General features: G+C 34.5%; 1 protein-coding gene across 1 annotated transcript; it reads left to right on the top strand.

Moving 5' to 3' along the window:
* Window positions 1-108: 108 nt before the first annotated feature.
* On the top strand, window positions 109-17,463 carry LOC126820941 (juxtaposed with another zinc finger protein 1). Its single transcript, XM_050549161.2, has 7 exons — window positions 109-227; window positions 1,056-1,128; window positions 2,883-2,983; window positions 3,470-3,566; window positions 4,431-4,568; window positions 6,208-6,695; window positions 7,792-17,463. The coding sequence occupies exons 1-6, from the start codon at window positions 128-130 to the stop codon at window positions 6,674-6,676; spliced, it is 978 nt and encodes a 325-aa protein (XP_050405118.1). The 5' UTR covers window positions 109-127; the 3' UTR covers window positions 6,677-6,695; window positions 7,792-17,463.
* Window positions 17,464-18,069: the final 606 nt, after the last annotated feature.

Raw genomic sequence — 18,069 nt, 5'->3', positions numbered from 1 at the left:
ATATTCTTTGAGAGAAAGAAAGTATAATTATTTAATAAAACCCCAAATATGCAAATGATTTAAAGTTCGGGAGTTTTGCAGACGTCACGCACCCGTCAGAAGGCCAAGGACGCCAGTTCTCTCACAAATGGCGGTGTTCTTCGTAAATAATTGTACTTTTCAGGGATGCGGACTGACTTTTGCCACACTTGCCGACTTGATACAGCATATTGAAGATTCTCACATAGGTAACAGTATCTGCTTTATCGAATGATGTGCTTTTGAATAACAGTTATCGACAGAGGAACGCGCATTTGATGTTATTTTCTATTGTTTACATTCTGGACAATTTGACAGGAGATGTCCGCACTGCACGTGCTAATTGGCTAATTGACCCAGTCTGTCAAACTGTGACAGATACAGAGCAATACACCGTTATTTTTGTTTTAGCCCACATGCTGGAATTCTACAAAATTATTTAGTAAAATCATTTTCAAAAAGTGATTTATTTCCGGGTTGTAAACAAATATCTGGAAAGATAAATACATGATCAATAGTAGGATAGGCCTAACGAGAAATCAAAGCAAAGACAGCGAGGCACGACAATGACACAGTGCTGATCTTTCTTTTGTTTATTTTGGCCATTGGACAAAGGCCCCATTGTTTTTGTATCTCTCTCTTTGTACCAACTTACACTTTGTGAGCTCTATATATCTGCTGCCAATTAAGATTTTTTACTGAAGCACACATCAATTTTTAAAAATTTTATATGCGGGTACTTTATAAATTTATGCTGCCATTTAAGATTTTTTACTGAAGCACACATCAATTTTTAAAAATTTTATATACGGGTACTTTATAAATTTATATAAATGATTGAAAATTGAATGAAATGGGTTTAACATGCCACTAATGAAGATGTGCATTTATTCATACAGTATTCTATGCACGGACAGCAATAGAATTCCAACTGTATACAAAACCTCAGAGTTTTTTTCGTATCATTAGTTAGAATAACTAACATTTCGTATAAAATAAAATAAATATGTAAGTTTGTTTGTGTTTGTTTATTGTAGAAAATGATCCAAGAGTTATACTGAAACAAGAAATACTACAACCACAATCACTTGCCCTCAGCTATGTTTTACGGTAAATTAATGCTGTTCTTAATCATTGCATGTTGCATGGATCTCAGATCAACATGTAGGCAGTGAAATGAGTGAAACATCTTTTGGTCATTTTGTTCACACAAATTAATCAGAATTCTGTCAAGTGAATTCTGATATTTATGTAAATATATTAGATCATATTTGAGTTTAATTTTGATAACATTAACAAGTGTCCAATTTACAACCATTTAATTTCCCAATCACTGTTTAAAAATGAACAACAAAGTATAATGATTAATTGTGACGTTATTTTGAACAGTGATTGAATGATTTGGGGTGATTTTAGACGATTTTTACGAATTTTCGAACAGGAGATTTGATAATAAATGAATGTGAAAGACATGAGGGCTTAATATAATACCGGTAGTCATTGAATGATAACCTGTATACGCTGCACATGTTTATACATTCTCATTCCCTGCATCTGTCTGTACGTACTACTGCACTTAAGAATAGACTAAATCCTACAGACATGAAAGTGAATATTTCAAAATACATGTCATGTATCTTTAGTTGTTTTCTCTCCGATTTACGATTAAATTCATGAGATGGGGTTTATTAACATCCTAATTTTCTGCTCCATCCAGACTAATGAAATGAACGCACATTGTACGACATGCAGTGTGCTATTAGGGAAATTTTGCCAAGGCAGCGGCATTACTGTCATGGGTTCTTTAATGAGCATGCCATCTGAACGATTAGAAGCTGGGAGCTCCATGTTAGCAAGCAAGGCCTACTCTGTCAGAACCATATCGGCTCTCCTGTTCTAATGAGCTTGCCATCTGAACGATTAGAAGCAGGGAGTTCCATGTTAGCAAGCAAGGTCTTACTCTGAGCCATATGGGTTCTGAAACTGAATGCGATAGTTAGAAATATTGATATGTGCTATAGTATAAAATGTAATTGACCATTACATAATTTTTGAATGTGATTATTTACCTTTCCATTACTCATTGATATGGGCCATAAAATGTGTGAGGGAGAGAGAGAGGGAGAGAGAGAGATGGGGTTTAACGTCCACTTGAAATAAAATTGAACCATATTTTAGTCCCGAAATGTCCTAATTTGTTTCGATTGGAAGTTAAACCCATCTCTCTCTCTCTCTCTCTCTCTCTCTCTCTCTCTCTCATTGGAACACAATGAAGAACTCTTTTATATTTTAAACCTGACCAGGCTTTCTGTCTGTTCATAAATTTTATGCATGTTTCATGGAGTGAGATATTTCCATTGACATTTTTACTTTTAAAGATTGGGACAGAGTTCAAATATAAATTTTTTGAAGACATGTTCTTCGGGGTTTGTTGACACAGCTATCATGATCCCCTTATTTTTATTTTGAAATAACAATTCTGCCGTCAAAAGGCAACACCTAGTAACTTACGTTTTGTTTTTTTGAGAAAACAAAGGAAAACGTAGAGAATGAATATTAAACCCAAGCTTATGCATTGATTCGACTATTGAGTTACTAGGTTTTTCTGTGGCATACTAGGCAAATGAAGGAAGTTGCTAGGTTGTGTCATGGGTGTAACTGATTATGAAATCAAAAGATTGGAATATATAGTACAACAACAGGAAGCACATACCCTAGTAACTACAAATTTGGTCCTAACTCAATTTTGATAAAAAAGTGAGTTACTAGGTTTTGACTTTTGACGGGAGAATTACACACATATAGTTTGTACATTGTTTCTTTTGTAATCATCCCATAGTATGTTTTATTGTTGGGGATTTCAGATTTTTTACGGAGGCCGCCAAGAGAGAAACTCCTGACTTTCAGAAAAAACGGGTTCGAGCTCAGTCTCCAGCAGTTTCCCTCCCTGGCAGTACACCAACAGGTAAATATTGAATACATCAATTAAAACATGCCTGTATCTTTTTTAAAAATGAAATTCAAAGTAATTGGCAGCAGATAGAGAGAAATGTTCTTTTATCATCCACTTGACACAAAACAGGTTATTTTGGGACTAACAGTAACACATGGTAAAGCCACTCGGATGACCCTTGGCGCATCCTCCCACTACAACTGGTCAAATCTTCATGTAGTGGAGGCCATCGAACGAATAAAAAACAAAACGAAAGATAGATCTGTATTTTAATCAGATTGCATTATATTTGAACTATGTTATATACATGTGTTGCCAGGCAACTTTATATGTAAACTATGTTATATACATGTGTTGCCAGGCAACATTATATGTGAACTATGTTATATACATGTGTTGCCAGGCAACATATGTGAACTATGTTATATACATGTGTTGCCTGGCAACATTATTATATGTGAACTATGTTATGTAATGATTATTATTTGATAAATAAAGGTAGTGAAATTGATGAAGAAGAAATTGTTAGTGATGACGAAGATAGTGATGATTCATGGACAACTCAAGAAGAATTCTCCTCGGAACTTATTATGAGGTATGTAAACTTAAATAAAACAATGTTTATATATCTGCACGAACACATAGGTATTGTGCAGAAATGCAAGCCTGGAAATAAGGCACCTGTCACAGATATTGTCAGGCACAGATTCGGGCTTTGTCAGGCACTAAACCTCTGGTGCCTTTCATTTTTGCCGGCACCGATTTGTCTTTTTTTATTGATATTATTAATACATGTCCGGCACTAAGTTGAAAATGGCAGGTAATATTTCATTAGGGCCCGATATTTTGTCAGCTACATTTAAAACCGTTATTTGCAGGTTTGGGAAATGAAATTAAATGGGGTTAAACGTCCTACTGTTTTGCTTATGCTATGAGGGAAATTGTGCCTGGACAGCGGCACTATGCCCATTTTTTATATTGAATTCCAGCTGCCAATCTTTTGCCAGGCCCTCTGTCCTACACCACTGACAAGGAGAACCACACCACAAAATCCTGATGAACTTTCTCGACCAACGCAAGGATCGAACAAGAGACATCCAGTTTAGCGAGCCAACGTCTTACCCACTGAGCCATCATGGCTCTCACCCACTGAGCCACTTACCACTTTGACTCTCCCCCCCCCTCTCAAGTTAGTTGAATCCACAGACAATCACATACATATGTGTAATATTGTACATGTATATGGCTGAACTGTTGTAATCTATTTAATATCGGAGAAATCCGTTGCCATCGAGAGTTGATTATAGCCTGGATAAGTTAATTAATGTCTAATTAGAAAACATTTCAGTCCAAAAAAAAGACCTGCAATAGACAGATGTACCTCTTGCATAATGTATTTATCAAATGCTAAATGAAACAGATACTCGGGTTTTGGAATATTTATTTTTTGTATTTTTAGTATGATGGGAGGATCAAAAGACAATGATGGTGACAAACCGTTTGCTTGTCCAGTGCCAGGATGTAAAAAACGCTACAAGAACGTCAATGGAATCAAGTACCATGCCCGCCATGGACATAAAAAAGAGGCGAAGTTTGTGTAAAGATCATTTAATGCACATCTTGTTTGCATGCAACACCTCCGGGTGGAAGTTAATGTTGAAATTTGTTGTAAGCCAAAATGAAATGTGAAATAATCTCATAGAAAAGAGTTACCCCCCTTGCATTAAACTCTGACGGTAGAAAAAGAGAAAGGGGCAAAGACTAGGTCATTTCGGGACTAGCAATTTTATTTCAATAATTCCCATGCGCGTAGGGGTCTTTAGCAGATGGAGGAAACTGAAGGACCCGTAGAAAACCCACAGGTTTGGCAGACGACCCTACTCCTTGTTTCATACAAGCATGGGATTGAAACCACGCCTCTTGACTCAATGACAAACCTTGCGATCTAACATGTCGTGTTAAACCCTTCGGCCACAACCCCCACAGTTGATTAAGTACCAAAAACTGCGTGTAATTAAACTGAATGTGTAAATTTGTTTTATTTTTACAAGTTTTATTTAAAAAAGATATAAATGGTGGTAGAGCCTAAGGGAGATAACTCTTAAAAAAGTAGGATTCTGTTATTTTGGAATGTTCGTGTACATTGAATCGGCTCATAATTGCATGCTATTTATTGGTTAGTCATATTTTCAAATAAGACACACATTGGCGTGCACATAAAAGATCTCTTGGCAGTTGGAATTTGATATAAGAGTAGGCCGTAGTGCCGCTGTCTGGGCAAAATTCCCCTCATAGCACACTGTATGACGTGTGCCCTTCTACTCCTCTAACGTATACCGCAGATGATACTAGAGCAGACTACCAAATTGAGGTTGGTTTTTATACACCCACATTAAATGTGGTCGTATTTTGTTGTTACCTCTGTCTATTGTCGACCTGGCGTCCCCAATTGCTCCAGAGGCTAAAGTTGATATCTGCTTGACTTTAAATTTATACACAGTGTTTAAGGTCATGAGTTGAAGAATCCTATTGATTTTCAATGATTTCCGATAATTACTGCCATAGTTTTAGTCCTTGATTACTTTGAAATATCTTGTCGATGCTTTAGAGGCTAAAGTTAATAATCTGATTGACTTTATATTTATACAGTGTTTAAGGTCATGAGACCAAAAAGCCTTCGTTGATTATGGCAATTGATATTAAATGTTTTATTTCTGACAAAAGAAAAAAATAAGCAACAACCCTTGTTGACTCCCAGGATTATTTATCTGCTGTGGATGTATGTTCCATTGCCTGGCAACCTATCTTTTAGTCTGACTTTAAGCCCCACAAACAAAAGAACGGGTCGGTTGTAGAGTCTAAGGCTTTTTGGTTAATTGATGTAGTTTTGATAACATGTTTGTCTTTTGTTGTTTGTAAGCACTGCTGCTTCATACAGCAAATTTATTAGGAACTTTTAAAATGCAGATTAGTTGGATATTGAGATTTTTGATTGATTTCTTTCAGTGTCTCTCTCCCCTATATTTTTAATCCTTGCCAAGTAAAGGCTGGAAATTGAAACCAAGCCGCTTGACTCAATGACAGACATTATGATCTACAGCGCATGCATTAGACCATTCGACCACCTCCCAACAGCAAGGGATTAACAATCTATCAGATAATGTTCCTAGGCTTTGAAGAATCCGATATTTCTTGTTATATCATTTTAATATTAAATTGACCTTATGTCTTTTCAGGATTCGTAAAACATTCAAGTGCTTTTGTGGCAAAAGTTACAAGACCTCTCACGGACTACGTAGTCACTCTGTTGTACATCACCAGACACCAACAGACTGTTCCCCTTCCTCCATTATTACATCACTTCCTTCAAACATCCAATTAAAGATGGCGGTTGTGTCTTCTTCTACAGTCCCTCAAGGAATTGACACGATACTCATCACCAAAGACAACAAAAGTACTTCCCACCTCTCCACGACGACTTCCGCCATTTTGTCATCTTCCTACAGTGCTCAACTCAACGCCTCCCAAACATCGTCATTATCACCCATCACCGTGACAACAGTTTCTGCGAAGCCTCATTCCAGAACGGGTTCACCATTATCATTAGCCAACGTAACTCCCATACAGATCATAGCCCGACCAGCCAGCCTTGTATCGAGACCAACACAACTACCTGTTGCCACGGCTACCGTTAACGGTGACTAAAATGGCCACTAGACCTCAAGTAAAAATTTACTTTTTGATAAATTGTATTTATTGATACTAAATATATATTTAAACTTTGATTTTAGTAATTTTTAGGTTCTTGCCAAATTTAAGTGAAATTACTGTCTTTTGTGCATTTGAGAACTTTTTTTTTTTTTTTCAAAATTGAATTGGTACTTTTTGAGCTTATATTATGACATGTGGATCTACAGTCATAATGATGCTTTTTGCGATAGTTTTGAATTATAATGTTTATTTGTTTATGGCAATGAACTTGTTTATTTATTTATTTATTGCTCGTGAAATTTCTCAGTAGAAAATATTGAAGGTCACTTGTCAGGAAAAAAAGCTGCATATAATGATAATTCTGGAACTTTCTGGAATTCATTTCTCTAAATCTCACAATTAGGCAAACATTAAATTTCTGTTGTCAAAGAATATCTCCAGATAATTTGGTACCTCAGGTGTTTAGTCGAAAAAGTTCAGCTGGATTTTCTGGTGTGGTTCTCCCTTGTGTCTGGTGCCATCCCATTAATGATAGTAAGGGCTGAGGGCCTTCACCACATCCAAACAATTACATGACAAAAGTACTGACAGGACACAATATATACAGAGAGAGAGAGAGAAATGGCGTTTAACGTCCTCTCAGCACAAACTAGGTCATTTTGGGAGTAACACATGCTTCAATTTTATTTCAATAATTCGCTTGCGTATAAGGGTCTTTAGCAATGGGAGGAAACGGGAGGACCCGGAGAAAACCCATGATGTTGGATAGGCAACCTCCTTGTCACGTACAACCTGGGATTCAATGACAGACCTTATGATACAGCATGCACGCACTAACCATTCGGCCATCCAACCCCCACACAATATACAGACACCACAAAAACAAACACACGTTATCACATCAAGTGAACGGATCCAGGAACCAGCCGTAAACCTCCACTGCTCTGTGCAGTCCTGAACCTATAGTGATACAGACTTCACTTAAAATGAAAAACAAACTAATAATAAGGAAAGCCCCTCAATCAGTTCTATTTTTTTTCACGAATGACCTTCGATATTTTCTGTTGAAATATTTATGTAAGTATACTGAATCTATATATTTGTCTAAGGAATGGTTTTGTGGAACAGATATTGAAAGCATATTGTGATAAACGTGAGAGAAAGAAAGAAAGAAAAAAGATGAATGAAGAAAGAAAATGACTGATGTCAAGTCTTAGAGATAAGTGTCTGTCGAAAATATAAAACAACTTTTCTGGTGTTTGATAGAGCCTCTGATCATCATTTGATAATAATAATGATAAGTCCATTTATATCGCACTAATACCACAATCATTCACTATTAATAAGTCTGTTTATGTCGCGCTAATTCCACATATAGTCGTGCTCATAGGCTACAAAAAAAACACACAATAACTCTTGCAAATATTTCTCAAATAAGTATGTTTTCAATCTGGATTTAAAGGAGTCTAATGATGGACTGGATCGAAGATTTTCAGGTAGCGAGTTGTATTTTTTACGGCTTAATCCACTCTTTAATGTATTTAACGTTTATTTAATTAAACAGACATTATGCAAGAGCTAAATCTGCCTATTGCAGGTCTTTCTTTAGGCCTAAAATGGTATCTAAATTACTACCTAGACATTAAACATACATTATGCAAGAGCTAAATCTGCCTATTGCAGGTCTTTCTTTAGTCATGAATTGTTAAATAAACTATTAATTAGACATTTATTAACAAAAAAAGACCATAATTAACTCTCGATGCCATCGCTAGCCTGCGATATTTAGCAGATTGGAATACCTCTTTTGAAAAATAATTAAATGTAAAAATGGATAATGGAGATTTAGTAATGACTTTAGTAATGATGATCGAGGCTAGCCTAAATTTCGAAAGCTAATATCTCGGTTCAGAGTGGAGCAATTTGTTTTTGTTTTTTCTGACAGACACTGATTTCCAAGTTGGTGTAAAACTTGAAATTATTGCTCCACACTTTGAAACAGATACTCGACAAATTGTTTGCAATAATTGCTAGTTTTGCTACAGTATTTTATATATATAAATATTATATTTGCAGTTTGATGTATGGATATGTCTATATGTTATTATTATTATAATGATATAACCATGTATATTTTGTAATTGGTTTGTATCTGGAGTATATTATACGCAGCAGAATGTGGAAATTGCTTTACATGACAAAACTAGTCACTCATTAAACATACATTATACAAGAGCTAAATCTGCCTATTTCAGGTCTTTCTTTAGGCCTGAAATGTTATATAAATTATTAACTGGACATTAATTAACTTATCCAAACCATAATCAACTCTCGATGCCATCGCCAGCCTGCGATATAAAGCGGATAGGAGTACATTTTTTTGAAAAATAATTAAGTGTAAAAATCGATAATCGAAACTTTTTTTTTCATCGTACCGACTTTAGTAATGATGATCAAGGCTAGCCTAAAATTCAAAAGCTAATATCTCCGTTCAGAGTAAAGCAATTTGACAGAAATTTTCAGCATATTCTATTTTAGTTATCTATTTTTATAACTATTATAGTGAGAACTGTCAACTCTTTATCTAATCTTCCATAATTCCCATTTAATAAGCAATAATTGTATTCCATAGAATTGTGACCTGTGTAAAACTCACACAGTTATGTGGGACAACAAGCACAACGTTTCAATATGTATCTTCTTATCGTTAACAAGCACAAATGGCATGATGTACATATAGTGAAGCCATTACTTAATTAATTTGATAATTTGAAGATAAAGGGTGTAAAAAGTGAAGTAACTGTACCTGGCCAAAATAATGAACAGGGTCCATACTAGTAGGACGTTAAACCCGATTTCAGTTCATTTTCACAAGGAAAATAGAAGCATACCTCATAGTCCCATATGCCATCGTTGAAAATTACATGTCAAGCGGAGTAATTATCTTCCCTATCATGTGATTTCAAGTCATATATAGCAGGCTACTCTCAGACATATGATTTTAACTGACACACAAGATATATAGATTAGAGGGGATAAGATCTGAAGGGATAAAACAGCTTCCATATTCTGCACGTATAGTAGCGCCAGTTTATATATTTGTTTATATATTTTGTGGCAATTATTATTTTGAGATTGTCAGATAGAACAAAGAGGAGTTGATCTCTGTATTTAAATTTGGTTTAGAGATTTACTGTTTTGTTTTCTAGATGATCGTTTTTTGCTCAAGTATTATCGATATATATATCATTATAAAATATATTCCATTTTAATTATTTGATGAGAATTAAGAAGTTGATATGTGAAAGTATTAATATTGAAATCCATGATAAACATGTAGATCTATATTTACATGTATTTAGTGTGCAATACATACATTAGAGGAAGAATAGTCACAAATAGTTAGTGGCCAGAATATCCACAAATAGTTTGTGGCCAGAATATCCACGAATAGTCTGTGGCCAAGTTGACCACAAATAGTTTGTGGCCGAGTTCAAGTTGACCACAAATAGTTTGTGGTCAAGTTTATCGCAAATAGTTTGTGGCCAAGTTTACCGCGAATAGTTTGTGATCAGAATGGTTTGTGGCCAGAATATCCTTAAATAGTTTGTGGCCAGAATATTTATGAATAGTTTGTGGCCAGAATATTTATGAATAGTTTGTGGCCAGAATATTTATGAATAGTTTGTGGCCAGAATAGTTACTGACCAGAATATCTGTGAATAAGTTGTGGCCAGAATATTTATGAATAGTTTGTGGCCAGAATAGTTTGTGGCCAGAATAGTTTGTGACCAGAATATATGTGAATAATTTGTGGCCAGAATATTTACGAATAGTTTGTGGCCAGAATAGTTCCTGACCAGAATATCTGAATAGTTTGTGGTCAGAATATTTGTGAAATCATTTGGGCAGGGCTGTGAGTTCAGGTAGTGCTTTGAGTTTATCAAGTCCTCCTGATAGTAATTGGACAAAATATCTTGAAAATTGTGAACCTGATCGGTTATACACACTGAACTTTGTTTTCTTTGTTTGCATTATTTAGACTCTTTTAGTATTCTGGTTAAAATCTTTCGAACAACGAATGATGTAGTTCATCTGTCGCCTTATTCACAAACTTCGAAAATATCAAAATATCTCAATATCTCGCTGGTCTCGTAACTATGATTCAGGTCAAAAATCACAGATATTCAAATATTGTTTTTCTTAATCCTTTAGTGCTATATAGCAAACTAAAAAAGTTATATGGGACAACAATCGCTGGTTTATTGTACACAAGCACGACGTTTTGATAAGTATCCTCTTATCGTTATCAAGCACAATACCATTAAGTGAACTGGGAGGTCTATATATATGAATGTACAGCGTTGTGCTTGTGTATTATAAAACCAGTGATTGTTTTCCCATATAACTGTGTTAGTTCTGTATTGTTTTTCTTATCTCAGAAAATTCCTGGTTCATTAACATGTAAACTAAGATTTTTATTAACCAGTGAAAATTGAGGTCCTGTATTCACAAAGCATTAAAGCAAAAACAGATTTAAGTTAAGAATTTACTCAACTTTCAATCACTGTTTATAAGAAATATCGTTGATGTAGAAACACAGAACTTTGCACATAGTTTCTTATTGATGTATTTGGTACATTTAAATAACAAAAGTTTTATAAACTAGAATATATTCTAGTTAAAATAAAACAAACAATTTTGAGTAAATTCTTAACTTAAGTCCGAGAATGCTTTGAACTCTGGGCCTGATTCCTTAAATTATTTAAGTTTATGTCAATAAGGACTCAGGATCAAACCCTGATCGGGTTTAGCCGCAATATCCTTATTAGTGTACACAAACATACAGAATTATCTGAGCTGGTCATTGATTGGGATTTTGTCTCTAGAATTTTAAATGGTTTGATACCCTGCAGAAAGTTTTTGTTGATGATGGTATTTTATGTACATAAGAAAACTATTTATTTGGTTCCATATTCATGTATACAAAAAACACCCACCAAAAATAATTGTAATTTATTTGTAGTATGTTGTGGAATATGTCTCCCTCCCCAACCAGCCAAAAATATTGAATATGGTCATTTAATATTTAATGTTGTGGTCTTTCTATTATTTGCCAAAGATATAGCTGTATATACTTGTAACTATAAGTTATATATTGTTTTTTTGCTTTTTTGGGTTTTTTTTTTATAGCATGTGAAATAATCTAGTCAAGAGGATAAAATTATTTATTTATTTTATTTTATTTATTTACTGTTATTATCAAATATTGGCAAATGATCGTAAAAAAGTCATCTGATTAAAATACAGATCTATATTTCGTTATTTTTTTTAAAACTTTCGATGGCCTACATTACATGAAGATCTGACCGGTTGTAGCGATAGGTCGCGTCAGAGGTCATACAAGCGGCTTTTGATCCTATGACGTCAAACATTTGATTAAACAATCAGCATTGATGTTACTAGTGGATTACCCACAGTTCCATGCAAAACACGCCTAAAGCTCGCCGTAACGGACCGTTTCACTAGCTATTCCCTTATATCATTCAGAACATGTCAATAATAGCAACTAGAGTAGTAAAGACAAGCAAAACGAACTATAAAAAACGAAACGAAATAGGATCTGTGTTTTAATCAGATAGGTAGAAAAGTTTTTATAAAATTGTTAAACATGAACATTAATCAAACCTTGTCCCGAGTTCACAAAGGATTCTCAGACTTAAGTCAAGAATTTACTCAACGTTCAATCACTGTTCATGAGAAATATCTTTGATCCAGAAACAAAAATTTTGCACATAGTTTCTTATAGATGTATTGGATACATTAAAACAACAAAAGTTTTATAAAGTTCTATATTTTAGTTTAAATAAGGCAATCAATCAATTAAGTCTGAAAATGCTTTGTGAACTTGTACCTCGTCTTAAGTGGGAGATTTAGCTTTCATATCAAATCACCGACCATATCGTCCATAACAAATCACAGTTGATGTATACTTTTGAACCCCAACTTGCCAGATGGTCCAGAAATAAAATAGTGGCTACTCAAAATGTATGTAATGATTAGGCATTTCAAAACTCAAAACAGTAATCATAAAACCTGTTTTCTATGTATGCATTTTCGCTGTCTTTCCTCACGCATATTCGCCGGTTATATAAAAACAGTCCCATTACATTTGCATTCGACTGACTTTTTCGCTGGTGAAAATGCAAACATGGAAAACTGGCCTTAGAAAAGTTAGATCTTAAAATATGTGTAATAATTAAGCATTTTCAAAGACAAAAATCAAAACATTTGTGATAATTAAGCATTTTAAAAGGACAAAATTCAGAACATGTGATGATTAAGCATTTTTAAAGACAAAAATCAAAACATGTGATGATTAAGCATTTTAAAAGGACAAATATCAAAACATATGATGATTAAGTATTTTAAAAGGACAAAAATCAAAACATATCAAAACATATTTGATAATTAAGCATTTTAAAAGACAACTAAAATATTTTTATATCCAAATTCAGCCTATTCAATGGTCAAACACTAAAATTTGTACTAAAATTTTAAATTTCAATCAATTGAAATGGCTGCATCATTAAAATATTGTAGTTTTAAATATTTGTGGACTGGGCTTGAGAATAGCGTAATTAATGATTAGTGTTTATGTATAATCATATATATTATGTTGAGAGAGGGAGGGGCGGATGGCCGAATGGTTAACACATGCGCATTGCATCATAAGGGTCTGTCATTGTGTCAACTGGTGTGGTTTCGATTCCCAGCTTGTACGTTACAAGGAGTAGGGTCGTCTGTTCAACCTCGTGGGTTTTCTCCTGCTCTTCCGGTTTCCTCCCACTGCTAAAGACCCCTACGCGCATGCGAATTATTGAAATAAAATTCAACCATATGTTAGTCCCGAAATGACCTAGTTTGTTTTGAGTGGACGTTAAACCCGCCTCTCTCCCTATCTCTCTCATTACCAGAGAAAACCATTTATATCTTTGAAATACGATCAGACTGTATTTAAACTTGTAAATGTTAAAAGATTATATATTGTACTATATGATTAAGAAATAATGTTTATGGATAATGTAGACGTTTTAGATATTGTGTTATTTTGACATTAAAACACTGGTCCATTGTTACTAATGCCAGATTAAGACTTGGTGAGGGCCAAAGCTATGTAAAGCTAGGAGACACCTCTTGAGAAGAAATATGAGAGCATGAGGTGTAATATTCGTAGACTTATCGATCTTTATGAGAGACCAGTGTTTTAAGTTTATAAATGTTATATTGTTTTCTATTCGTCGATATCTTTAATCAAAAGATTATCCCACCAATCAGTGTACATATCATATGTTTGAAATTAATCAATACCATATCATAGATATACACATATAATCATGTGTGTAGTGTATCAACAATAAATGTATGTTAGTTAAAAAGTTCTATATGGACTAGGAATCAAGCATGATGTCATTGCCACCATCTTGGAATGGTGATGTCATCACCGCCATCTTGGAATTGTGATGTCATCTCCGCCATCTTGGAATTGTGATGTCATTGCCACCATCTTGGAATTGTGATGTCATCACTGCCATCTTGGAATTGATGCACAATTGTCCAAGGAACAAGTTTCAAATCGATCAAACATGAGTTGTCGGAGCCCCCAAGAAGAAGAAAAGCAACAAGATGAGAGATGCTTGGGGCAAAATAAGACACATTTATTAATTAACTGATTATTTACTGGTTTGAAATTTTTATACGCCCACATTTTCATGTGGACGTATTATGCCGTCGCCCCTGTCCGGACGTCCGTCCGTCCGTCCACAATTGTTTGTGGACTCGCTACAGGTCACAATTGTTATCCGATTTTGACAAAACTTGAAATATAGGTTTATCCCCAAAAAATCTTGGCTGCTTTCGATATTGGCATGTATCGGATCGAAAATTCATGGATTATGGCCCCTGATTGTACGAAAAATCGCGTTTTTAGCTTGTGGACCCTAAAGAGGTCATAATTTTTATCCGATTTAAAAAAAACGTATTATTATATCACCGTTACACCCTAAGGACGGCTGAGTTCGAATTTCGTGAAAATCGACCCAAAATTGACAGACAAAATGGCTGCCGTTCGTTCTCAAATAGAGTAAAAATATGGTATATTAAGGTTGTGGACCCTATAGAGGTCACAATTTTTATCCGATTTTGTTGAAACTTGAAATGTAAGTTTATAACACAAAGATCTCAGTTCCTTTCGATATTTGCGCATATCGAATTGTAATTTCCTGAATTATGGCCCTTGATTGTAGGAAAAATCACTTTCTTGTTAGCTTGTTCTCTATCCATCTCTTGAAAATGTGGGCGTATCCTGCCTGACAGCCGCTGGTTTATTAAATTATTATTATTACGTATCAGTATTGTGGAGAAATGAACTAGAACGTTATTAATATCCATGTGATATTTTATTTTATTATATTTTTATCAGAAAAAGTATTTATTGAAATATGAATAAGAATCTCACTAATGTATGATTCATTTGGTTTTATACATGCATGCATACAAAAATGTTTTTGGAGGATTGTTTTTTTTACGAGGGCGTATCACGTTCTGGTATACGATTATATTAAAATATGAATCTCAGATCATTTCGACTTTTCCTTGGCCTAGTTGTGGCCCAGAATCTCTTATGCAATATTTGGGAAAATTGTTTTTGGTTTTATACATGCATGCAATCTCTGTTTGTTCACGAAAACTTAAACAAACATATTTTAAGAATGTACCATTTTCATTTGTTGGTGGGGGGGGGGGGTGTTTGGATGCCCGAATGGTTAGCGTGTGCGCCTTGTGTCGTAAGGTCTGAAATTGAGTCAACTGGCGTGGTTTCGATTCCCCAGTTGTACCTGACAAGGAGCAGTGTTGCCTATCCAACCTCATGGGTTTTTACCGTGTCCTCCGGTTTCCTTCCATTGCTAACGACCTCTACGTGCAACCAAATTATTGAAATAAAATTGAACCATATGTTAATACCAAAATGACCTAGTTTGTGTCGAGTGGACATTAAGCCAATGAAGAGAATGCATACTTAAAATATTTTATTTTTAAGTTTTCGTGAATAAGGCTGTGGTATATAATATTATAATTATCTAAGTAATTATTATTTTCTTCATTTTGTAGAAATTAACCAATTAAAGATACATTATGCAAGAGCTAAATTTGCCTATTGCAGGTCTTTCTTTAGGCCTTAAATTTTATATAAATTATTAATTAGACATTAATTAACTTATCCAGACCATAATTGTATGTCTCTGATATTAAGTGGATTAGAATGATTCGGCCATTTAATGATTTATTTTAAAAATGGAGAAGCGAGGCTAAGCCTCAAATATACTTCCAGTACTGTGCTTATGGTAATACACAATGAATACACACATCTTGTCAAAACTACAAACAGGGATAACATGGCTCAGAATAAAGTAATTTGAATACAGTATATTAATTTTTAATTATTATAGCAAGAACGACCATTTGTTTATCTAAATCTTACATAATGTATCTTTAATCTTGATTTAAGAATAATCAAACTGCTGATTTTTGACAAGTAATATAGAGGTTATGATCTGTAATAATCTGAACTATTGATATATGCTGGGATTTGAGCGAAAACTGTAAGGACTTGTACAGGGGCATAGGATAGTTTCTGGTATATACAAAACATTTGAAATCCTGATACCGTATTTGTTGTATAAATTGTTTAAAAATTGATATTTTATTTCTTGTAATGTTATTTTTTTCTTCTTCTTTTCGAGCATAGTCTTGTTTTCCATGTGGGAAACTTGCAAGAAGAGGTAGTCGTAATTTATTATTATTAAAGTGCAGTATATGTACCTACATGGTGTGTTGCTATGGTTACAGTTTTTGTTTATTTAATCCAGTGCTGATGTTAATTTATTCGTGATTTCTAGTCAGTAAAATGAATTGAAACCTTAAATACATGTATTCTTCTTTATTGAATAAGAAATAATCTTGCCATATTGTTTATTACAATTGTGCTTTTGAAGAGTACATAACAGAAATTGAAGCTATGGCTGCATTAGTTTGAATTTTTGTTGTTCAACTTCAAGAAACATATTCAAAGTTTTGCATTCTTTTTCTTCCAGTAGGTTGCGCTTCTTTAAAAGTTTTTAGTCTCAATTTTTTTCACTCTGTAATGCCTATTTCAAAATCCACATGAGTATTGTTATTTATACTGTATTTGACTAATGTATTTCTGATAATTAAAATGTCCCTCATAGCACATTGTATGGTGTATGCCAATCAACGCTCGTACATTAGCCGATTTGGTGCAGAACAATATAGGACATTAAACACCGTTTCAAAGGGCTATTTTGAAAAAAATGAACTGAAAAACGGCTTATTAAGGTCCGATGTTTCTGCGCTATGAAGCTTGGCAGTGTGCTATGAGGGAAATTCGGCTATATGATTTCAATGAGATTGCCGCAAAATACAACATGTCACAAGTGAAGCATTTGATAGTTTATAGACTTTTGATATGATCTATAAAGAAAAAAAAGATTTTTTGTATTTGAAATTTTTTTTTTTTGAGTAATTAAATATTGTAGTGAATTATGTTGTGATATATTGATGGAACAAAAAAAAAAAAGGAAATTAATACGTTCAAAAATAATTATGTTGTGATAAAATCTTTATTTATATATTGTCATGTCATATGAACAAAGTTAACTGTAAAAAAAAAAATGAAGTCAAATAAACCGTCTGGAAAAGGAGTTTGATTCGGGTTTTAGACATCTGCTTTTTATGTGGGATTATATTGACATTGTTGTCACCCTGTCCGTCTGTCCATTGATCACAGGGGGGTTGGATGGCCGAATGGTTAGCACGTGCGTGCTGTATCATACAACCTGTCATTGAGTCAACTAGCGTGGTTTCGAATCCCCGGTTGTACGTGACAAGGAGTAGGGTCGCCTGTCCAACCTCGTGGGTTTTCTCCGGGTCCTCCAGTTTCCTCCCACTGCTAAAGACCCCTACGCGCAAGCAAATTATTGAAATAAAATTAAACCATATGTTAGTCCCGAAATGACCTAGTTTATGTCGAGTGGGCGTTAAACCCCATTTCTCTCTCTCTCTCCCTCCATTGATCACAGGGGGGGAGGGGGGGGGTTGAAGCCATAGAGTCCTGCATGGTTTTGGCCGAGGTGTGGATTTTCATTTGTCGGGGATGCAGGATACAGAGATAGAGAGAAATGGGGTTTAACGTCCACTCGACACAAACTAGGTCATTTCGGGACTAACATATGGTTTATTTTTATTTCAATAATTCGCTTGCGGGTAGGGGTCTTTAGCAGTGGGAGGAAACTGGAGGACCTGGAGAA

Source organism: Patella vulgata, chromosome 5, assembly GCF_932274485.2.
Source record: "Patella vulgata chromosome 5, xgPatVulg1.2, whole genome shotgun sequence".
NCBI lineage: Eukaryota > Metazoa > Mollusca > Gastropoda > Patellidae > Patella > Patella vulgata.
This window is presented reverse-complemented; position numbering and strand designations above follow the sequence as displayed.

What these genes read in the sequence shown, in the direction of transcription:
- LOC126820941 (XM_050549161.2), top strand. Translation starts at nt 128, where the DNA reads ATGGCGGTGTTCTTCGTAAATAATTGTACTTTTCAGGGATGCGGACTG. An exon ending in TATTGAAGATTCTCACATAG is followed by an intron (nt 228 to 1,055) that starts GTAACAGTATCT and finishes TGTTTATTGTAG; the next exon opens with AAAATGATCCAAGAGTTATA. An exon ending in TCCTCGGAACTTATTATGAG is followed by an intron (nt 3,567 to 4,430) that starts GTATGTAAACTT and finishes TTGTATTTTTAG; the next exon opens with TATGATGGGAGGATCAAAAG.